At 45.8% G+C, this 24,737-nt stretch overlaps 1 protein-coding gene across 1 annotated transcript in view; it reads left to right on the forward strand.

The window, feature by feature from the left end:
* Arhgef4 (Rho guanine nucleotide exchange factor 4) overlaps positions 1-24,737 on the forward strand; it is a 91,747-nt gene that overhangs the window by 47,771 nt on the left and 19,239 nt on the right. The window contains exon 4 of the mRNA XM_032900910.1: positions 24,102-24,238. Coding sequence (XP_032756801.1) covers positions 24,102-24,238 — 137 coding nt within the window. The remainder of the gene's footprint in view (positions 1-24,101; positions 24,239-24,737) is intronic.

Raw genomic sequence — 24,737 nt, forward strand, 5'->3', positions numbered from 1 at the left:
CATGGCTGCTCTTGTGTGTATTCAGATCCTGAGACCTAGTCTATGGGACTCAGCTAGAACACAGACATGCCCTTAGCACACACTTTAGTAGTGGTGACCCACCATGATGCGGATGCTCAAGTAGAAGTGCTGTTGTCACCAAACAGCAGGTTGTGGGGATCACACAGTCTTTCAAAGATTCATTCAAGGGCCTCCCACCAGGCTCTTTCTCTTCCTAAAGTTTTCATCCCTTGCCAACAATAACCCCCTGCAGACCATGCCTTACACAGTAGGAGCCAAAGGTGAACCTAAAATTAATGGAAATCCAAGCCTTAACAGCAGGGCTGTTGAGTGGGGAAAGGGATCCATGGGTCAATGCATTTTGAGAATGTAAGTTAAAGGGCTCGGCTCCTATAATTTTCTCATCTGCATTGGAAGGCTCTGTGGATTCATCTAGTCACAGAAATCTTGGGCAAGAGAGTGCATGTGTCTGGGGAGCACATGGGGAAGGGTTGTGCTAGAGTCCTTCTTGCTCCTCTGTCCCTGGCTCTCAGCTCAGGGGAAGGAACAGTTATGCAGGCAGCTGATAGGCTCTGTCAGGCTTCCCAAGGATGCGTGAAACCCAGCCAGCAAATAGTTCCCTGCGAGGGAGAAAAGGCATGAAGGAAGCCTCGCTCCAGAAAGGCTCAGCAAACAAGACACACGACTCCCTCCAGGTCCAAGAGCTTGACACATTGAAGGTGAGACACACTGAAAATAAAACAGAAGGGCCCATTCATCCTCAGCGGGCACCGGCGTCCATAGCAAGGGAGCTGGCTTGTCCAGGGAAGACCAAATAGAAGAAAGCAAAAGGATTGCCTGCCCCAGAAAGCTAGGAACCCTGGAGCAGTCATATGTGTACATGTGGTCTGTGGAGGTATGAGTTGTGTGTGCATGTGTGTGTAATAATGTATGTGTTTATTATAATTGTTTAAAAGATTATATAGGTTTGTGGTGTGACTATGTGCTATATTTGATACATGTGCATTCATGTATGGTGCATGTGCATGCAAAATGTGTAGTATATATATGTGTGGTGTGTTAGTATGTGTTGTGTGCTGTGGGTGTGTGGTTTATACAATGTATGTGGTGTGTGCATGTGTAATGTGTATGTGGACATATGTGTAGTGTGTATATGTATGCACATGTATATGTGTGTGTGGTATGTACTTGCACACGCATATGTGCTGTGTACATGTATGTATGCATACATGTATATGCATATTTAGTGTGAGTGGGTGGTTTGTATCTGTGGTATCCATATGTGTGATGATTGTGTCACATGAATGTGTTAGATCTCTGTCGTGTGTGTGTGTGTGTGTGTGTGTGTGTGTGTGTACACTGCATTTCCCTCTGTCTACCTCCTCCATTTTTTCTGGAAAACAGTCAAGTCACCCAGATCACCCGAGGAAGCTCACAGTGCACAAGGCCAGCTGTGGAAGTCTGTCCACCTACACAGGCCATGTCTCCTTCCAACTCCAGACCCCAGGGGAGGACCTAGGTGCCCTCCGTGTGTACTCATCTGTAGCTCTGTGTGAGCCTGCCAGACTCTACTCCCAAAGGCATCTCTGCGCTGCACAGCTTGTTACGTTTTAAAATGCTACCCACACAGGGGAAGCAGTCTGCTAGAATGTGAAGTCCAGACGTGGTGCTAAAGCCTCGAAGATAGGAGAGATGGCTGTGCTGAGCAGCACAGGGTGGCCATGGCCAGGAGTAACGTGACCTACATGGATGTGGAAGCACAGCTGTTCTGTGCACAGGAAAAGAGCAAAGGGCTGCTAGGGTGACCTCAGGATAGAGCTCCAGGGCCTTCTAGCAATACCCATATGGGGATCAACAAAATGGAGAATGAAGCTCACCTCTAAGGTCTACGTCATTTCGTGAATGCCTCTGCTTCATCCCACACTGCAGCTATCTCCTCCAAAGATGGGATTTCACAGAGATGAGATGTGAGGCTCAGAGGAAATAAATAGCTTCATTATCTCCAAGTCCCTGCCCTCCTGGGACTTCTCTTGCTGTTACTTTTATATAGTTCAGCTGGCTGTAGGACCTCCCTTCCCTGTCTCTATCAGCAGGAGACTCCTGGGACCTGCACTGCTGGGTGAGGTGGGGCTTGGAGTCAGAGTAGTCTCCCTGAAAAGCAGCTCAGAATCCTTAAATGTGCTGTCACTTCTCTCTCAACCCAGAGGGCTCTCCTAATTTTCTCTTGGATATTATAACTGCTGCTGCTGCTGGTGGTGGTAGTAATGATGAGAGAGAGAGAGAGAGAGAGAGAGAGAGAGAGAGAGAGAGAGAGAGAGAGAGAGAGAGAGAGGTATGTGATATACATATGGATGTGTGTACTTATGTGTACAGAGACCAGAGAAGGATGTCTGGTGTTACGTCATACTACTTCTTACCCAGTTCCCTTAAGGCAAGTTCTCTTGCTGAACTTAGGCTGGCAGCCAGCAAGTTCCAGCAGTCCCCCAGTCTCCACCCTCTACAGCCCTGGCCCTACAGGCACAAGTGTAACCATGTCCACAATTCCCTAGGGGTGCTGGGATGCTAACTCGGGTCCTCATGCTTTTTGCAGCTAGCTCTCTTAACCACTGCGCCATCTCTCCCTCTCCTTTTCTACCTATGTCTCTTTCCTTTGTTGTACCTCTGGTAGGTGACTTGTGGCATATCTGTTGCATGTAGCCTTGGTATTGGTTCATTCTAGCTGAACCAGTCTTGCTGTAGCCAATCAGCTTGTTTGCTCAGGGAACAATGTGGGAAAGAGGTTGAACGTGGGAACTACAGAGACACTGGGCTTGGATCCCAGACATGTCCGTTACTGGGACAATCTGACCAGTGGCCTCATTTTCTGCACTCGGGCATCTCATCTATGAAATTGGCATTATAACATGATATCACAGGCTTGTGATTGTGTATAATGTATCCCATTTCATGCCTGGCATATAGATAGCAGGTGATAATCTCATGGAATGAGTGGAAGAATGTTCCATAGAAAGACACAGCAGAACTATCTGTTTATTATGGACAGGGGACCCTGATGGTCAGTAGCCACCAGGAACCCCTGATTTTTCCTGTGGAGCCCCCTTGTTGATCACCCTGAGGAGCCTCTGCAGATAGTGCTCTCAGGCAAAGCTGCCCTTGGATAACTGCATGAGCATAAGCCTACTGTACAGCCTGCCAGATTCTTCTCCCTGCTCTCTTAAAGGCGCCTTCATTCTGGAGTTGTACTGGTGTGCAGCCTGAGTCCTGTAGTGTGCCAGGGCTCATCTCTGCAGTTTAGCAGTGATAGACACATTTGTCCTTCTTCCTGCCCCCACACCGTACAGCACTGTTATTGCAAAAGTGTAGACACCATGCATGTGCTCCTTATAAACTCTCTGAGAACACTGAAGACTCCGAAAAGTAAAGGAAAAAGCATCTTTTGGGGTTAGCTGGGTCAGTAATCATCACCTGCAGTCAGCTGGTCCACAATAGCCCCACTTTCTCTGTAAACTCTCTGCAGTCCCTGTGGTCCTCAGACAGTTCTGAGGCCCCCTATGGTCCTCAGACAGTCCTGAAGCCCTATCAACTTGCTCACCCTGCAGCCCCGAGTTACTAAGGTCAGGCTCTAGAGTGTGGGGGTTTCCCGTGAACTCCGAGAGTTTGATAGAGTTGAGAAGATTTTTATGCATCTGGTATCCTTTGGATACAGCCCAGGTAAATTGAGGTAGGAGTATTTCAGATTCTCCGAGAAGTGCTTTGTAAGGGTTATATCTTTCATTTTAAAAATATTCTTTGAAAATCGCATACATGTATATAAAATACTCTTTGAAATTTGCATATGTGTATATATCATGATAATATCTACTCCCCTATTTCCTCCCTCCAATTCCATGTTGGAGGGGATGATCCTTTCAATTTCCTGTCTACTTATTTCTGTGTGTTATAACCCACTGCATCCCATTAGCGCCGTCCAGATGTGCATGGATATATAGGGTCATCTACTGGGGCATGGCATAGGCAGCCTACGAGTAGGCTACAAGTTAGCCACTCCCAAAGAAAAGTGACTCTTCTCCCCTGACAAGTGACAATAACCTGTAGTTCCTCTGTTAAGAGGGGAGCTCAGGAGACCCTTCAGGACTTCTCAATTGGCTTGGCCTTGTACAAACCTTTCTTCTTAGGTGGGCAACCCCATGCAGCGGCCATGTTGTGTCTGTAGGACAGCATTTCCCAGCATGTCTCTCTGCCCTCTTGATCTCCCCTGAGTTTTTGAGGAAAGGTCGATGTAGTTCCTTCTCTCAGCCTCTTGAATAGGAACACCTCTTCATTAACCACTGCCCACTATAACAGAATGCGTCTCTGACCAAGGTTGAGAGCAGCACAAATCTAAGAATATAAATAAATATAAATATCCAGAAAGCAGTTGGGCTACGTGACCAATTAGGAAAATAACATCCATAGATATTCATCTTGGTTCTAAGACTTCTCCAACCTTAGGTTCGACTATGTTTTCAATACCAGGCATGAATTTCCTGCTTTGGAGGAAATCTTAGATCCAGTCAAGAGAGCAGTTGGTTAGCACCATGAACAGTCTTGGCCACCATTACACCAGTGGGCACACACGCCCTGATAGGTCATGATTGTAACATATAGGATCCAACACTGGGTACGAATGTCTTTCTCCCCCAGCAGCCTGCATAGCACCTTCCATCACTGTGGGAGCCGGCCATCAGGGAAGAAGTTTCCCTGCTCATTTAAGGTCAGGCTCCCTATGTCCTGCAGCCAAGTTTGTGTTGCCTTCAACGCTAGGATCTCGCCATCCACTTATGATGGCCAATCAATATTTTCACCTTAAACCTTTTGGATCCGCATCCCCGATGCCAGTAATTGAAGTGGAGGCTTTGAACAAAGCTTCGTAGCGCTTTTGTTTTATTACCTGTTTTTTTCCCTTTAATGAAAATGGACTAGATCCAAAATGTATAATACTTTTTGCTCAGCACCGATCTCTCTCTGTTCCTTAAATCTGTGGCTAAGAAGAAAGCGTTTCTTCCGAGCCATTTAAAGATACCTGCAGTATGTAAAGAGAGGCTTTTTTGGGTGTGGGCAGAAAGAACTGGGAGGTGCAGTGCACAAACCTGTAATTTCAGCCCTCTGCCGGCTGAGACGAGGGGAGGGCTCATCTTGCCGTGAAGCCTGATGACTTGAGGTTGACCCTTGGGCCCCACATGATAGAAGAAGAAGCTCATCCCCATAGACTGTCCTCTGACCTCCACACTGATCCTGTGGCATATGCACACCCACGTTTACTCCCTTCCCATTAAAAACAATGAAATGTTTATAAAGCCATTTTAAAAAAAGAATAACAACAAAAGCAATCTGCCTGGTACTGAAACACGCTCAAAACCCAAGGCTGGAGAATAAGCCCAAGGTGGGTACCTATTGATGTTGTTTCCCTAAAGGTCATATAGTCAGACTGCCTTCTGCATGTTTATGGTTGTCAACGTGTGCTGCTTTCACCCTTGGTCAGAGAAGCTTCTTGTAGTGGGTGGTGGTTAATGCAAAGGGGTCCCTGTTCAGTCTGACTTAATGGAGAAAGAGCCTATGGCTGGTTTGTTGAAGTGGATGGTTAAATCATTTTCGTTACCACCCAGGATCTGCAGTTAAACTGTTCTGTCTGTTGGTAATAATGAGATTGATTATAACTTTCAGTTTTGGAGGACAGTGAGCTGAGATCATTTAACACCCGCCACTGGGTCACTCTCATGTGCTGTAAAATGTACCACAAGAGACACCTTCTCAGCACAGGTAGGAGTAATGGGTTAGAGGGAGAGGGGAGGGTACGAGGGGACTCTGAAGACAGAGCTGACACTCAAAGCCCCATAGATCACCAAGATTATTAGTGCTCAAGTCCCTTAGAACAAATGGTGTGTTTGCATAGAGAACAATATTTATCCTTTACTTTAAATCATGTCAGATTACTTACAACGTCTCATATGGTTTCATGGTCTATCAATAGTTCTTTTTGTTAGCTATTCAATGTGGGGTTTTTTCTATTATAATTTCATTTTTTCCATTCCCTTTTCTCCTCCCAAAGCTTTTCATATAACTCTCTTTGCTCTTTCAAAGTCATGGTCTTTTCCTATTGTTATTGCATTGGTATGTATGTGTGTGATGTGTGTGTGTAGTGTGTGTGTGTGATGTGTGTGTGTGTTGTGTGTGGTGTGTGTGTGTGTATGTTGTGTGTGGTGTGTGTGTGTATGTTGTGTATGTGTATGTTGTGTGTGCATGTGTCTGTGTGTGCGGTGTGTGGTGTGTGGTGTGTGTGTGGTGTGTGTGCAGTATGTGGTTTCTGTGTGGTGTGTTTGTGATATGTGTGTGTATGGTGTGGTTTCTGTGTGTGATGTGATATGTATGTGATATGTAGGGGGTAGGGGGGTGTATGGTTTCTGTGTGTGATGTGTGGTGTGTGTGTATGTGTGGTGTATAGTGTAGCTTGTGTGTGATGTGTGTGTGTGATGTGTATGTGTGTGGTGTGATTACTGTGTGTGTGTTGTGTATGTGTGGGGTGTGTGTGTGTGCGTGTCCCTAAATATAACCTGCTTAGTCGCCATAATGTTACTCGTTTATATATTTTCAAGGCTAACCATTTGCTTTGACTTCCTAATTGTTGAGCTCTTCCCTGGGAAAGACCATTTTTCCCAGTCTCCTCCTTAGCCGCCTCTAGTTCTTTGTGTAGAATTAAGGCCCTTTTCTCTCCGATTTTGGCATGTCTGCTGTTCTTGTCCATGTTCAGCTCACATTTGGACAGTCATGTTGGCGAGACTTTGTGGATGTAGCTTCTGATGTAAGAGACAATCTCCGAGGAAACTCCCTAGTCTTTCCCGCCCCTCTTCCACAGTGATCCTGAGCCTTAGGTACTGGGATGTTTCCTGCATGTACTGGGGCTGGACTCCACCACTCTGCATTTCGATTGACTGCGGTTCTGTTGTGGTCTCTGTGGTAAGGAGAAGTTTCCTTGGCGAGGGGTTGAAGACCACATTTATCTGTCAGCATAGGGAAAAGGCGGTAGATGGGAGGGAGGGAGTACGCTGGTTTAGTAAATCAATGGTTGTAGATTCTCCTCCAGTAACCATACTTTTTACTAGCACTGAACAGTTAGCTTTTCAGTACCAAGTATGGTTTCCCTGAGTGGGTCTTAAGTCAACTAGAGAGTTGATGGTTACCACCAAGGTACGTGTGCCACTACCACGTCCTTAGGGCTATCTGCCATGTGGGTCACTGATGTGGTCCACAGGCATCATAGACGAGCAGAACCGTTGGCTGCCTCCCTCCTTGGAAAGCTCACCTGCATGCTGGTACCATGAAACCTAGTCTTTAGGGAGGACACTTCAGGCCAGTTCCAGCTCAGGAGTCTCTGAGCTGTTTCTGGTGTCTTCAACAATGGGGATTTACCTTCCACCTTGGGAGGGCAACCAAGGGCAATAGTGATGGGTGGTGTGTTTCGGAGGTCTCTTGGACAGCCTTAGCCGACAACTTAGGGGGCTGCTTGTGTCTGGTGCTGAGGTTTTTGTTAGGAGGTCTTTAGTTCTTAGAGGGATCGTTATCGGCCCAGATGAGAAAAGTTCACTGACACTATATATGTATATGTATACATATACACAGAATTATGTATATTGTGGGTTTTTCAAGTAGTTAATAGTTTAATTCCTTATGGATTTTCAGTTACCCTTATTATTTTACTTTACTATCTCCTTCAGTATTTATGTCCCTCCTCCCATCCTAAAGAACTCCTTCCCACATTTGCTATCATGAATATTTCTTAAATGAAATAAAAACAAGACAAGACATGAGTCAAGTTCAACACAGGTGGAAACATTGCTTTTCTTTTTCTCTAAAATCAGTTTCATTCATAGTCGGAGGGCCCCAGAGAGGCAGATCTCAGATAGGGAAGAGGCAGCTGGAGCTTTGTCCTCTATTTGGGACCTCAAGGTTGAAGACAGAACTAAAGACTTTACTCAAGACTAGAACCCTTAGGCTGGAGAGATGTCGCAGTGGTTAAGAGCACTGACTTCTATAGGTCCTGAGTTCATTTCTCAGCAACCACATGGTGGCTCACAACCATCTGTAATGGGATCTGATGCCCTCTTCTGGTGTGTCTGAAGACAGCTACAGTATACTCACATACATAAAATAAATAAATACATCTTAAAAACAAAAAGACTAGAGCCCTCTAAAGGCTGTGCTATGGGTGAAGATGTTGGTACCTGACTCCTCATAACCTACAAGGGCTCTGCCGTCCTGCTGAGGGTTTGAAGTCAGGGTCCATGCCTTACCTTGGGTCTAGACTTACATCTACTCAGACTATAAACTAGGAATTAACCCAAGAAACATACCTTATTTAGCAATGACCCAGAGCTGGTGAGAACTATTATATTCTAGTTGATGTTGGAGATGAGGCTGCACCAAGGAGACACTGATAATGAATATTCATGTCTTTTTCACAAATTGCCAGATAATACAAATCTTCTCCTCACCAGTTACAGGGCCTGCTCGGGAGACAGTAAAAGCAGACAGAAGGGAAAGCAGAGAGAGAGACATGATGAGCTAATTACACCGAAACGTACTTATTAGCCAGACGACTGGGATCTGGAAGATAATGGAATAATAGGGTGCTGAGAATTCTTTATTCCAACAAGCTGACATTAGCGAGCACAGCTAAACTTACTGTTGTTCTTCATTTCCAACAAACGCTAGAGCCTACACGCCGGCATTCTTAAGGCTTTAAAACGATCATTCAGAACATTGTCTTACTGGAGCAGTGGTGTACCTCAGTCGTAGGTATGTACTCAGTGCATGTAAGGCCCTGGGAACCACCCTGTCACCACAAATTCTACCTTATTTTGAAATTTATTTATTTTTTACTCCAATTAAACCATAAAGCCTGCACTATTTTATAAAAGTCTAATATGAGAAAGTACTTTTAATACATCCCTAGACGGTGCGTACACTCTCTCCTCCAACTCACAGACCATTGATGTTACAGATTTTGATTGTGTATTTCTATTTTTTTTTATGTGTATAGGTGTTTTGCCTGCATGGGTGTATGTGCAACGCTTGTGTGCCTGGTACTCGAGGAAGCCAGAAGAGGGCATTGAATTCCCTAGAGCTGGAGTTACAAACAGTTGCGGGCTGCCATGTGGGTGTTGGGAATGAAACCCAAGTCCTCCAGAAAGGCAATCGGTGGTCCTCAGTACTGAGCCATCTCTCCAGACCCCTCTGTGTATTTTAATGCAACAAAATATCATTGCTTTGTAAAGTCAGTGTTTCTTTATATTCCCCCCATATAGTTGTAGTTTTCTTGGTCTTTGTTTCACCCTCCATCTTGCCCTTCCTATCTGTAATCCTTGTCAGTTAGTCAGAATAAACATGCCTTTTTCTTTAAGGTTTTCCTTTAAGGTTTATCCGACCATGCTAAGGTCGCCAAGTCTTTTCCTGAAAATGATTTTTTTCCCTAAATGCCTTCATTTTCTCAGCTTACCTGTTGACTTTCATAAAATATGTGTTGGTCAGCTTTCTGTTACTGTGACAAAATATCTGAGGTAAACAACCTAAAGGAGCAGAAAGGTCCTTTTAGTCCAGTTAGGTTTATACTTGCACTCTGCTTATTTGAACTTATGGCAGTGCAGCTCATCTTGATTGGAACATATGTGTCAGAGTAAGAGTACAGGGCACAGATGCCAGAAAGAGGGGGGAGGCCATGATTCCAACATCCCCTTCAAGGCATGTCCGTAGTTGCCTAACTTCCCCCAACTTAGTCCAATATCCTGGTAGCACTACAGGCTGAGAATCAACCCTTTTAAAAACTTGGCCTGTGGGGAACATTCAAGAGCCAGACTGTAGCAATATTGCTACATTGTTTCCAAGTTGCCATTGTTTCTGTTAAAAAAATCAGCTACTGTTTCAATTTCTGAACTTTGGAAGTCAAGCTGTCTCTTCACACTCCTTGTTGTATGTTGTCTTGCTTAATTTTCATTAGTGTTAATCACGTGCTCAGATGTGGGTTGTAATTTATCTTTTTATAGTTGTAGGGATTCCCCAGTTACTGGCTTGGTATGTTACTGGCATTAGAAAATTCCCAGCCACTGCTTCTGGCATGGTCCCCTCCACTCTTTTGGGACTAAAATTCTTGTAGATCTTGGGTTCTCATATCACTGGTATGGTAAAATATTGTGACAAAAAAAAAAGCAGCTAAGGAGATAAGGGTTTTGTTTTTTTTTTTCTTCAACTTATATTTTCAGCTAACAATCCAGTTTCATGGGGAAATCAAGGCAGGATTTAAAAATACTTGGTCACATTTCATCTAAGTCAAGACAGAGAGAAATGAATACATATACGTTCACTTACTTGCTCTTTTATACTTTATACTCTTTTATGCTCTTACATGATTCAGGATGTCCTGTCTAAGGAATGGTGCTGCCCACTGTGGGCTGGGTCATCGCACATCAATTGAGACAGGCTCTCAAGCCAGCCCAATGTAGATAATCCCTTATTGTGATTCTCTTCGCAGGAGATTCTAGGTTGAGCCCAGTTGACAATTTAACTAACGTCACACCTTCTGAGTAAACCAGAGAGGCCTCAGCGTTGCATCTCTTTTGTAGTTGGCATCCTTTATCTGTTTCCCACTGAATATTCCTACTTGACCTCTCTATTAAATGGTCCACTTTGTGGATCAACATATTTACTGACTACTAAGCATGCTAGCTCATACCTGTAATCCCATTATCCAGAGGCTGAGACAGGGGATCAATGCAAGTATGAGGCCAGCCTAGACTACAGAGTGAAAGCCTGTGATTTAAAAAGACCATTCATGGGCTGGAGAGATGGCTCAGCCGTTAAAGGCTAGGCTCACAACCAAAAATATAAAAAGACCATTCATTGAGTTCTTGGTTTGGTTTACTGAATTTTTGAAAGTCAACGTTTATTTATTTTGTGTACTTATGTGGGGACACACACATGCCACAACACACATGCAGGGGCCAGAGGACAACTTCTGGGAATGTGTTTTCTTTTTCTACCATGCGGGTTCTGATGGCAAGTCCCTGCACCACTGAGCAGTCTGGCTGACTCAATTCTCTACAAAAATATGTCTTGCTTTGAAGTCTCTCGAAGCTAGAATCACTACTCATCAGGGAAATATATGTTAAAGCCAGAACATAGCTGGGTGGGGATGGTGCACGCCTTTAATCCCAACACTTGAGAGGCTGCAACAGGTGGATCTCTGAGTGTGAGGCCAGCCTGGTCTACAGAATGAGTTCCAGGGTAGCCAGGGCTACACAGAGAAACCCTGTCTCAGACAAAAAACAAACAGTCAAACCAAAAAAAAAACAAAAAACAAAAACAAAACAAAACAAAAAAAACAAAAAACAGGGTAGAACGTAAAAAAAATAATAATAATAATATCTGAAGAAAAAAAACCCTGAAATTCCTACTCATCCCAATCAGAATGGCAGTCGTTAGGAAAACAGGTAATAACAGATGCTCATGGTTACTCACTGTTGCTGTTGGGAGTAGCGACTTAGTTCACTATGGCAATCAATATGGAGCTTTCTCAGAAAACTAAAAATAAGACCCACCATATGTGGATGAAAGAAATAGCTCTTGCTTCAGAGGAATATAAGATCTGATTTATTCTGGAAACAAATATGAGCGAACATGGCCTGGAAATAGGCTTCTAGGGTTCCCCAAATACTGTTTTCCAACAAGGTAGCAATTACATGAGCCTTTTGTAGTAACAGAAGAAGGAAAGCCATAAATCATGACCCTGCTCAATATACATTAATGGGCACACCAGGTAGGTGGGTTATAGCAGGATGGGGAGAGCTCTGCTGTAGGCCTTGGATTCTGTCAGACAGCACTCTTAGCGCCTGATTGGTAGAAACTAGGGTTTTGTTAATACATTCCAAAGGGGTTTTATTTGTCACAAGGTGTTGAGTTAGATACAAGGTAAGCAAAAAATGGCTACTTAGTTTAAGATGGCCTAAGATACATTGTAATTAGGCTCTGGACCTGCAACATTCTAACCCCTTCAGGTCACTGGTGTTCTGATCAGGCCTTGCATACACAGCTTCTCTCCAGGAATCCTTGTTCACACAACCCAGCTATACCACGCCTGGCTATGTTTTGAAGGGGCTTACAGCTAGTGTATCAGTAAGATACTTGCATTGCACATCCATTTTTATTGCACTAGTTATGTTAGGAACACACAGGCATTCTTTAATGGAGGGATAAAGACATATTTTATATAAAATTTCATTTAGCTGTAAAGAATGAGATTTACATTGTAAGAAAATAAGTACAACACGAGATTGTCCTATTAAGTGAATTAAGACAGACTCAGACAAAATAAATACCATACATTCTCTCACTTATGGGTCCTGGACTTCATATAGATATATAAAATCATATATGTGTATGGGACATGAAAATAGAAAAAAAGTCTATGGGAACAGAGATGATGAATGGGAGATATAGCAGGGAGGGAGCAAACTGTTCTTAGGGATTTATAGAAGAGAGATGGTCAGAGTACTTGTATGAAACCCATTGCTGTGGCCAGGACTTAGTCGCTCTGTTGCCTGGACTCTGTTGGACCTGTAAATCCCAGAGCTGCTCATTTTGTCATGGTTCCTTTCCTCCACATGCCCCTGTTCATTCTGTACTAAAGGATGAGCAAAGTGATTGCAGAATACTTTATGAAAGTAACTTTGGCTTTGGATAATATTTGCTTTTGCTAAGTAGCCTTGGGACCTGGTGGTTAGGGTACCTCTAGTTCTGTGTCCCAGGACTCAGAGCTAAGCAGGTCCTTCATTAACCAAACTCCCCACTGATCATCCTTCAGTCCAAAACAAAGCCAAATGCTCCATGCTTGTCCCTGGGCGGAGTAGGGGCACTCTTGTATCAAGCTCCTTTCCTTACAACCTCCTTGCTGAGTTGTTGATACAAGTCTGGCCAGCCCCTCTGCCATACCTCTGGTTTATAATCAGCAATCCGCACTCTCTGTTCCTGGGGAGGGGCAGCCATGTGCATTGGTTAGCACATTAAGAAATAACCTCAGAGAATGCTAAGATGCATCAGTGACACACTAAGGAATGAAAACAGGGACGTCCTCTTGGAGCAATGTGACCAAGACAGCCCAGATTTGATGTCTCCAATTCTCTAACAGTGACTTCGATCTGAATGTTGTGATTACTGGTCTATCTGTAGCATGTCTGCTGTATGTTTCTGTACCTGCCCGTCCCTATGTCCGTCCCTATCAAAGGGCTTTGCTTTATCGACTTGCACAGAAAGCATGGTATGGGGGAGATGGGCTAAGATCTGCTTTACAGAAATCCTTAAGAGAGCTTTCACAAGACATGAAGCCATTTCACAGACCTCAGCTGTGCACTCAGACAAGCAAACGGTGCTGCAAACGGATGCTCTCAAGTGATACCCATATGAGACTGATTCCAGCCTGTTAGCTGTTTTCAGCACGTGACTCTCAGAACGCACACGCACTCTGTGTCGGGGCGTGGAATAACACACAGTCTAAGATTAAGGTGATGCACTGATGTAGGTTCTAAAAGCTGGATGCATGGGAAATCCAAGACATTAAATTGTTCTCTTAAGGGCATGGTGAGCTTAAACAGTAAGATAGCAAGTTAAAGGCATCGTCTTAAATTATCTCGAGGTGTTATTGATAACTCAGCTATAAGGCCCAGCATAAGTTCAGCCTTTGGTGTAAAGAAAGATTTTCATAAAATTGTTATCACTCCAGCCACACAGACTTGGCTTCCCTGCCCGAGTCTGTCCCCTGATGTTCTGTTAATCTCCATGGCTTCCTCATCACGTCAGGCACACAGATGCATATTTTGAGACAAAGTCTCTTGTATCCCAGGCTGGTCTCAAAATTGCATTTTGTGAAGGATGACCTTGAGCTTCAAATGCTCCTTCCCCTACCTCTGGGTTCTGGTATCACTGGAGCATGCCACTGACCCAGGTTACCCAGCGTTGGGGATGGAGCCTAGGGCTTCATGCATCCTACCAACTGAGCTATGTCAACAGCCCTCGAGCACATATTTTAAATGTACATTATAAATGTGATTTATTTGTTTTATATATGTGGGTACACTGCCTCTGCCTTCAGGCACAGCAGAAGAGAGGGCATTAGATCACTGTGAGCCACCAGGTAGCTGTAGGAATTGAACTCTGGATCTCTGGAGGAGCAGTCAGTGCTCTTAACCAGAGCCTTCTCTCCAGCCCCTCAAGCACGTGTTTGATGTCAGCTTTTTTTCTTGCTGTTCTTCATAAGCAGGTTTTTTTGTTTTGGTTTTTAAAGATGGGTTCTCGATACGCAAGCCTGCCTGGCCTAGAACTTGCTCTATAATTCATCAGGCTGGCCACGAGCTACCAAAGTCTAAGGTCATGCTCCACTGTGTCAAGCCTCCAGAAGTGAGCACTTAAATTATAGGCTGCTGTTATTACAGGCAGGAAGGTGTCATGTTCTCGTCTCTGCTTCCGCCGCCTTGCACAGTGCAGCCCTGCTTATGGTGGGCACCTATCATGTTTTGCCCTTTTATCCAGCACTAAATGCCTAGATTTCTGCTAGTTGGTTCTGGCCAATTTATAAGAATTCTATTGTTATTTAGATGGTTTTGGAATTTCTAATACTGTCTGCTTTGATTGTGTGTGTGTGTGTGTGTGTGTGTGTGTGTGTGTGTGTGTGTGTGTTTATGAGAGGGGGGAGGAGATAAAAGTATAAAAGACAACTGGAATTTCTTGGCTCAGTATATACATATATGTATGTATGCATGTGTGTCTGTGCAGATGTGTGTGTGTGCACGCATGTGCTTGTGTGCGTGTGCCTGTGCGTGTGTAAATACATGCGTGTGTGGAAGTTAGAGAACAACCTTGGGGGTTCTCACCTTCTACCTTGTTTGAAATACGGTCCCTTATTACTGGTCACTGCATTCAGCAGGCTAGCTGGCCCACACCTTCCCTTCCCCACCTCCCATCTTGTATAGAAATGCTGGGATTGTAGATGTGGGCTACCTTGTCACCCTTGACACGGCTGGAGGTCAAATTCAGGTCCTCATGCCTGCACAGCAAGCTCCTTACTCACCGAGATGTCTCCCCAGACCTTAAGGAGATTGTTGTTTTTTTTTTAACCACCATTTTCATTTTTGATTTGTTTACATTTTCTCTTCTGGGAACTGTGCTGTTTAATGCACCTTTTAGGGCATCAATTCGCTTTGAGTAGGCTTTTTTGTGTTTAGAATTGAATTTGCTGAAATTCCAGGTGACTCTCAAGGGAAATACCTTAGACCTTAGGATCTATAAATCACACAAAGGAAGGACTGATACAAAGGCAAATGCTCTAATTTGAAAACACCGCAGTGTAAGCTTGCTTTTCAAAAGATTCCCTTAGTAATATACCCTTCTTATAGACTGGGAAGCAGTATTGAATTAATCTGCCACAAAGAGCTTTATACTAGCTTTCAAAAGTTAGAAGACTGGAGGGTTCCGTTCATTTTATTCTCCTAAAACAGGACAGTGGAATGCTTACTGTTCCAGTCTCTACCATGGCTCCATAGGAGTGTGGTTCCTCCTGCACTTCTCTGCTTAGTCTCTGTTGACTCAGTTCAGTGTCTGTTATCAGTCAGGGTCTCTTCTGGACGGCTGGAATGCAGTAGTGGGCGAGCTACATACCAAACACACAAAAGGCTTCATTGTCTAAAAAAAAAACGTGAATGGTTAAAGTACGTTAAAAAAAAAAAAAAAAAGGGGGGGGTGGGGGATTTAGCTCAGTGGTAGAGCGCTTGCCTAGGAAGCGCAAGGCCCTGGGTTCGGCCCCCAGCTCCGGAAAAAAAAAAAAAAAAAAAAGACTTTGGGGCACTGCACTGCGTGTAAAGCTCAGGTTACACCAGTAAAGTCATCTTGTTTGCACCTCCTCACTCCTGGATTTTTGTCACTTAGGCTGTGGGAGCTCTCCATGGTGTTGGCCTTTGCCGCGATGCACTGGGGAATTCTGTTTGTTGATTTTGTTAATATAATCTTCCTGTGTCATCCAGGCTGGGCCCCCGGAGTAATATGTGTATACTACCATCCCCTGCTCTGTGGAACTCTAAATGGATAAACAGGGCGTCTAATTAATTACTACGTTTGCTAAATAGATAGTTTTACACCCTGCTTCTGTGTAAGACATTAGTCTAGGGACCGGGGACCCAAGTTGCAGCAAGCCAATATCCTTCCTTTCAGCCATCCTGCAGCATCACAGTGACGCAGGGGTTCTAGTGAACGGTGCTGATGAGTGAAGCCTTGCCAATGAGCATTTGGTACCACCTCGAGCATCAGCTGCAGATGACAAGGAGGGCAAGGAGTGATGGACGGTCAGACTCAGCACCGTGTACCCAAAGGTCAAGGTCATACTGTCTCATGTGTGTATTCTGGTCCTCAGTTTTATAGCAAGTGACACACAGGGAAATTCCTGGCCCATTGCGATCTCTGAATACTGGCTTCTCTTTGCTCTTGAGTCTGGGAGCCCTTGCTTGTGACTTATTTTATACTTATTTTTGAAGCGATGCTTCTCACTGAACCTGGAGTCCACCATTTTGCAAGATTAGCCAACTAGCAAGAGCTGGGGATCCTCCTGTCTCTACTTCTCCAGCACCTGGGGTTACGGATGGGTGCCTAACTTTTGGGTTGATGCTGGAACCCAGAATCAGCTCCTCCTGCTTACACAGCAGCCTCTTTGCTGACTGAACCCTCTCCCCAGCCACCTCTCATCATTTCTGCAGCGCTAAGCAGAGTCCTGGCCAGGATGCTCAATGCACACTCATTGATGGGACTTGGCATTCGGCTGAATTGCTGCAGGGCAGGAGGATAAAACCGTCTAGCAGTGACTGTCAGAATCATTGGCTGGGTAGAAAGAACACTGACCCATCAGCCTCTGAGGTCACACTGGCACTGTCTCTCCAGAGACACCAGCGTTAAGATCACTAGGATCACCTCCTCTGACCTCTGAGCAGTCTGCCTGGACTTAGCTGCTGTGTAACAGCAGGTGCTACATCAATGCTAAGGTAGAAACATTGGTGGGCAGGCCTTCTATGACAGCCCAGCCTGCACATGCAGTACAGAGCACAGTTGTATGTCCAACAGCCGATGACTTTCACATCAGTCTCTTAGAAGCAGGCAGCCATGCAATTAATGGGCTTAGTGAGGGAGAACAGAACGGGGGCTGGGCAGTGGTGTTTGGCAAGTTTGTCCAGGAGGCCCTCACAAGCAATTTTTACTGAAATTGGCCTTTAACACCCCCCCCCCAGTTTCCAATGACCAAACATAGATCCTCGTCAGAGCCATGGGAGCAAGGGACTGTTATCCTACAGAGTTAGCACACACACTCAGGGCCAGGCCACCTCTGATTCCTTCTCATCTTATTTCTCTGCTGTTGAGCTCATACTGTGAGCCTTTTTATTACAGAAACTGGATTTCCCTGCTCTGGGATTTTCGTTTCCTTGCCATTTCTTCTTCCTTTGTGTTCCGGAAGGTTGCTTTTTTTTTTTTCTTTTGAGCACTGCTGGGTTTTGTTTTGTGTGTATGTGTGAGGGGATGCAGGTATGTGTGTATGTGTGTGTGTGTGTGTGTGGTAGTTTGTGTATGATGTACATGTATGCGTGTGTTCATGTGTACCTACGAGTGCATGTGTGTACATGTATGAACGCCAGAAATCGACAATGGATGTCTTCCTCTGCTTCTCTCCATCTCATTTTTCTTTTTCCATGTTCATGTGGGTGCCATGTACATGTGTGTGTATGCATGTTGACCTAATTCAGGAATATACATGGGTATATATGGGCCTGTGCACACATGCATGTGGAAGCCCAGGGTTGGAGTCAGGAATCATACTTATAACTCCCCTATCATTCTCTGAGGCAGGATCTACCAGTCAAACCCAGAGCTGACTGCTGTGACTAGTCCTGCTGGCCAGAAGGCTCTGAGGACCCACTTGTTTCTCCCTCCACAGGACTGGGATTTCAGGCATATCCTGACATTTCTGCCTTTGTGCATGGGTGCTAGGAATCCAAACTTGGATCTTCGTTATTGAACAGCAAGCATTTTACAGATGAGCCATCTCCCCAGCCCTTTGTTTCTGCTTAGTTGGGACAAAACACTATTTCACCACGTAGCCTAAGGCTGCCCACAGCTTCCCCGATGTTGGTATTACAGGTGTGCACCACCATGCTCAGCAATTCTGTTTCTGACGTCTGCACTCCTCAAGTGCTGCTCTGATAATTGGTCTTCTTCCTAACCATCTTCTTTTCCTGTTCTTCCTGTGGCCAGTACATTGGGACTATGTCTTACTCACTGAATGATAGACATTAAAACATCTGGATTCTGTTACGTTTCTTTAAGATACTTATTTATTTTTGAAATGGTAGAGGACCTTAATCCAGTTCCCAGAACCAAAAGCCACTGGGGCATAAGAAACTAGGGCATCCCTGGGACTTGTTGGCCACTTCTCTTTACTCCAGGGTTGGTGGGAGACTCTGCCTCAAAGATGAGATGGAGAATGATTGGGAAGATACCCAGCAATGTCTGTCCTCTGGCTTCCACGTGCATGTGTGTGCACACATGAAGTTGTACATACTCTGCACACGCACACAGTCACACAAGATATGGAGAGACTTGTAGAATAATAGATGTTTGTGCGTGTTGGATACACATGGACCTGAAGCTAGGACCCAGGTGTGTAGCAATCTCCTGCTCCTTCCCCTATGGTCCAGTGAAGGAATTCCAGCTCCAGAATTTCTTTATCTAAAATGAAGTCAAACAAAAATCTCATGGCAGAGGAGTCCATGAAAACGTTCCTTCAGTTTTTTCCCCTAAGTGTGGAGAAGATAGTCTTGGTACTTCCACACTCTGAAGCTTGCTGGCCCGCCATGCTGGCCAAGCCCAGTTTGGGCAGGAGAAGTGTCTGAGTCTCATCACTGTTAACGCCATGTCCAGGAAACTGATGAGAACGGTTTTGACAAGGAGGCAAAAATGGCCATGAGCAAATCGCTTTATTTGTCTTGGACGATGTGGCCACTGAAGAGACAACGTCAAACCCAATAAGGAAAGGGGTTGGGTGAGGGGGGAGGCAGCAGAGAAGGATGCAGTTTATGGAAACCATGGATGTTTCTGGCAATATCTCAGAGCTTGCATTCCCTGAATCCCAACCACAAGCACATTCCTCAATACCGTCCTTGGGAGAACATTAGATACTGGGTGTTGTTGTTGTTGTTGTTGTTCCTGAAACAGGAATAGAGTAAGCTGGCCCAAACTCACTGTAGGACCAAGGATGACTTTGAACTTCTGACCTTCCTTGCCTCTGCTTCCTGAGTGCTGGAGTCGCAGGCATGTGCCACTATGCCCAGGTTATGCGATGCTAGACACCAAACCCAAGGCTTCATGTATGCTACCCAAGCACCCTTAACAACTGTGGTATCTCCAGCCCCATTGCAAGCATAGTATGCACAGTCACCGTTGCTGTGGCTTCTGTCAACATTAATTAACTCAGCATGGTCAGAAGCTCTGGAGTCAGAGGTGGGGAAACAGATGCAGTGGGCGAAGAGGGTGCATTGGGCTCTCGTCCTACCAACACAGGCTGCCCTGGGAGACGCTTGACCTCTCAAATGAACGGACCCTTCAGACGGCATGGTCCAGTTGCGTATTACAGACATTCTGCCTGTGTGCAGAGGGGAACAGAAGTGCAATGAGGACATCCACTAGAAGGCTTTCAGTTTTGCATTAGACAGGGGCATGGCCTACTTTAGAGGGTGGCAGGAGGAGGAGAAAACAAGGTAGGTTCTGGGTAATAAACTAAAGGGAGGGCTGACAGACTTGCTCATTGGTGCGGATGTGAACTCTGAGAGGATAAAGGGAGTCAAGGGTAACTCCTGGAACTCGACAAAGATGGCGTGTTTCTCTCTTATGTAAGAGTGGGGGAGAGGGAGAGGGAGGGAAGACACTTTTAAAGCAGCAATGGGGGAGGGAGGAAGGAGGGAAGGAAAGAGGAGGGAGGGAGGGAGGGAGGGAGGGAAGGAAGCAAAAGCAAAGGTATAAAGGAAGGAAAAGAAAGAGGACAGTAGGGAGCTGTTAGGAAGTTTCCTGATTGTATGACTCTGCCCAAGAGGGTCCAGAGGTGGCCAAACTCCCAGCCCCTGTAGTGCTGGGACTAAGAAGGCTAAGGGAGCAGTTGGGAGTTCAAGGCCAGTGTGGCCCATTTAGGGAGACCCAGCTGTTAAGGACAATGAAATCATGGCATTTACATAAAAATAAGTAGAACTGTAGAGCATTATGACAGGAAGTAATCCAGACTCGGACAGGCAAGTTTTACATTGGAACCTCAGGAAAAAGAAGAGATACGAAAGGAGAGAAGCAGGCTGAGAGACAGAATGTGCACACATGTTTGACTGTGGGTACCCTGTGAAGGGGTAACAGGACCAAAGTATCTATGGAGTTTAGGAAAAATCAAACAGAAGCAGGCGAGAGAGCAAGCATGAAGATCTCCAGCACCCACATTAACAAGGCTGTGTGTGGTACTGAGGAGGTAGAGATGGTCGCGATCCCAGGGGCCCACTGGCCAGCTAGCCTAGCATACTTAGCTTCAGGCCCGTGTGAGACTGTCTTGAAAGGAAATGGACAGCATTCCTGAAGATGACAGCCAAAGTTCTCCTCAGGCACACCACACACACACACACACACACACACACACACACACACACACGCATAAAACTCTATCATTCAAATAATTAAGGTGCTTTGAGACACTGCAGGCCATGGGGCTGAACTAATGGAAATGTTCATCATGTCGTCTCAGGGCCTGGTTTGCTGTCACCGAGAACCATATTGTTTGCTAAAGCCTGTAATTTGGGAGGCTACGGACTTCACTGTGGGTCACAAGCATGGGCTCTGGTATACTATGCTGCAGGCTGGCACTTGCCATTCAGGGCGGGGAAATCATAGTCACAACAAAGTCTGCAGCAGAGAGCAAAACTTTTTCTAATGCTTGGCATGCCGAATCTGTTTAACCCAAGATTCCCAGGTATCAAAAGTCTTGCTTCCTTCCTTCCCTCCCTCCCTCCTTCTTTCCTTCCCTCCTTTGGCTCCCTCCTCCCCTTGCTGCTTTGATTTTTTTTCTTGCCTAGCTTTTCATGAGGGTGCTGGGAATCAAACTTGGGGTCTCATGCGTGTGTAGTAGGAATCTCACCAACCAGGTGGTTGCTCCAGTCCTTGGAGTCACTTTATGAAGTAGTTGGGACATTACAGCCCCAGGTTACAAGGCTGAGACTCAGTTCCCCAGGTTCTTCACACATGGCATTGTGGCACCAAGCAGGCAGGTTCAACAGGAACAGAGGTCGTGGGTAGTGTAGTTGAGGCAAGGTGGCATTTGACTGTGTTCAGTTCAGTTCAGTGTGATGATTTTCAGGGTTTCAGAACCCGCTATTCTATATCTCCAAAACATTCTCATCTCTTCAGAAGTGAAGCCGGAGCCCCAGAGACGCCGCCAGAGTTAAGAGCGCTTGCTACTCACGCAGAGGAGCTGAATTCCATCGAGCAGTTCACAGCCACCTGTAGCTCCAGCTCTGGAGGATCTGATGCTCCTGGGCTCTGAGGACTCCAGCACGCACGCACGCACGCACGCACGCACGCACGCACGCACGCACGCACGCACGCACGCCCCTCTCTCAGTGGTCACTAAGCAACACTTCCCTATTTTCCCATCCCTGACTCCCTGGTAGCCTCCTCTTTGTTTTGAGCTGTGAAGAGTTTGCCCATCTAGATACCACGTGAAGTGAAATCATCCAGTATGGGTTCCTTTGTGCGTTACTGATCTCACTCACCGCAGTGTCTGAAAGTTCGTTTCTTCTTCAGGCTGCACAGAACTGCACTGTGTATGTGCCTAGCCCGCTGCAGTGTGAAGCTGAGTCATTTCCCCTTTAGGGTTATCGGGAATAATGCTGTCATAGGCTTTGGTATACAAGTGTCCATCAGAGCCTGATTCCATGTCTTGAGGGCATATACCTAGGAGGTGTGTAAGTCGGCGTTTTCTAGAGAAACAGAATGGAGAGGATGACCATAAAGAATCCATTCAATCAGCGTGTACAGTATGGCCAGTTTAGCGACACAGCTGTCTCACATTGGAGAGTTGAAGGACCCGGTAGTTTCTCGGCCCCGGAGGGGAAGTGCTTCCAACAGTTTCAGTCTGGCACAGAAACCTGGAGGGTTCTTGGAGAGGCACAGGCAAAGCTGGTTCTGAATCAGCAAAGGAGTCATCAGCGGCTGCAACAGGATAATTAACTCCTCTGCCACAGGCAAGGACAGTGGAAGAAAACAAATACTGAAAACTCTTCGGCCACGCCCCTTTAGACTCCTCCCACACTTGTCTTGGGTTTTCCCACAGCTGTTAATTCTCCAAGCCTGTGCTTCCATACCTGGTTTCCTTTATTTTCCTAAGGTTCGAACTTGGGTCCACGTGAACAGGAGGCACCCTAGTTCCCGATATTATCTCCTTGGCACCTGTGTATTATTTTCTAAAGCACTGAACCATTCCGGTTCCACATCATACTCAACCGGTTTTCACTCTCTTATTGTCACTGTTGCTTTTAGAACAACCCTCTAAGGACGAGATGTGGGAGAGATCGTTGTGATTCGACACACATCTCTCTGACGATCAGTGATGTTTTAGATCCTTTATTTCTTTTAAATTGTGGGGACTTTAATTGTATGTGAACTTCAGTGCAGTGTCCACGGAGGCCAGAAGAGGGCGGTAGAGCCTCCTCAAACTGGTATTTGTCCAGGTCATTGTGAGCTGCTAAGCATGGATGCTGGGAACCAAGTGCGAGCTCTTAACCAAGTCCAGCAAATGCGCAGAATAGAAATCAATAGGTAGAATCACAAGCAATGAAAATACAGAGTCCCAATTGCTCCTGCACCCAAGGCGGAGGGAACATTGCAAAAGAGGGGACAGAAAGACTCTAAGGGGCAGAGGATCGGGGAATTTGCTGTGAGACTGTGTTTCCTAGTAACATCAGAAGCTACACCCATAAAGTCTCACCAACATGGCTGCCTAAGCATGAACTAGACGACGAGGACGGCACCAATAGACACACAAACTGCACAGAGAGAACTGTGAGCCTCAACCTTAAAACAAATGGCAGGCAACCAACCGAGGAAAGCGGGGAGTGGGCGAGGTGATCTTCCCCAGGGAAAAGAATACAGACTGGTTGTCCAGTTCCAGTCAGCTCTGCAGACATACACACAAGTAACCTCATCTGAACTCCACAGGTTTTACTTAGTGATTAATAGATAGATAGGTAGACAGATAGATAGATATAAATATATGTAATCTGTGTATGCAATAACAATTAGTAAAAAGAGTCATGAATTTGAAGGAAAGCAGGGAGGATATATGGGAGATGTTGGAGAGAGACAAAGGAAGAGAGCAATGTAATTAAATTATAATCTCAAAAGTCATATACTGTGTATGTGCACGCACACGCGCGTACACACACACACACACACACACACACACACACACAGGTTCATTACCCATGGCATACCTGTAGAGGTCAGAGGATTTATTTTCTTCTTTTACCATATGCATCCCGGGGATTGAACTTGAGTTATCAGGACGGGTAGCAAGCACCTTAACCGGATAAGCTATTTCAAAGGCTCGCCCGAAGATTAACCTTTCTTCTTAGGTCTTTTCCAACCCTTTATACACATCGGGAAATGGCTTTTAGCTGAGCTTGGCTAGAGACTTCTCAGATGATATGCCCCAGCCAGCCCTGGGGTCTCCTTGTTTGTTAGGTTGTTTTGGCCCCCGGCTGGGTGACTTGCAATAGTGAGGTCAGTGACTGGAGCGTCCCATCCACTAGGCAAGGATGGCTTGACTAAATAGCCCCTGACCTCCTCCTCCTCTCCCGAAAGTCATGCTGCTTCTATAATCGCCCAGTTCCTTTGCCTCACGCCCAGCTCCGCCTCCCCCTTCCAAGCTGACCTTCTGTGCCTGCTGCTCTGTCTCCTTCCAGGGATGCCCGATGGAACCCTGGACGCTGTGTGTGCAGAGGAAACAGGCAGTGAGGAGGACCTCTATGAAGACCTTCACAACTCAGGCCACCACTACAGCCACCCTAGAGGAGGTGGAGAGCAACTGGCCATCAATGAGGTAGTGTGGAGGAGGCTCAGCCAGTGGAGGGAGGGCCACGAGTGCACGGCAGGCTCACACGAACCAGAGGTGCAGTCGTGTTCAAAGCACATGGCGTAGCTGGGCTGCTCACAGGACCCTTCATCCTGTGGCTGTTACCCCATAGCAAGGCATTTATATAGCACCGTGTGTTTAAGGCAGAACTTTCCTGGGTGGGTCCAGGAGCAGGGGCAGTGCCAGGCTGTGGTCCTAATGAAGAGAGATGCTTGGCTGAGGAGACCAGGGCTCGCCTGTTACTTCATTTCAAGTGACAAATTCTGGGTAGACTGCACGAAGCAAGGGAAAATGGATGAGCTGTTTTCTCTTCTGTGGACATTCTCTCAGAGTAGTTGCCGTTGCCCTGGCAACCGTGGGCCACTTATAGGTTTTGCTATTTCCTGGCTAAGCAGACAAAATTAGGGAGAGACTCCATCTGGGCAGAACCGATTTCCGTTACAGCCTCTTATAATTTTTAATTGAC

This window comes from Rattus rattus, chromosome 4, assembly GCF_011064425.1.
Source record: "Rattus rattus isolate New Zealand chromosome 4, Rrattus_CSIRO_v1, whole genome shotgun sequence".
In the NCBI taxonomy this organism is placed as follows: Eukaryota; Metazoa; Chordata; class Mammalia; order Rodentia; family Muridae; genus Rattus; species Rattus rattus.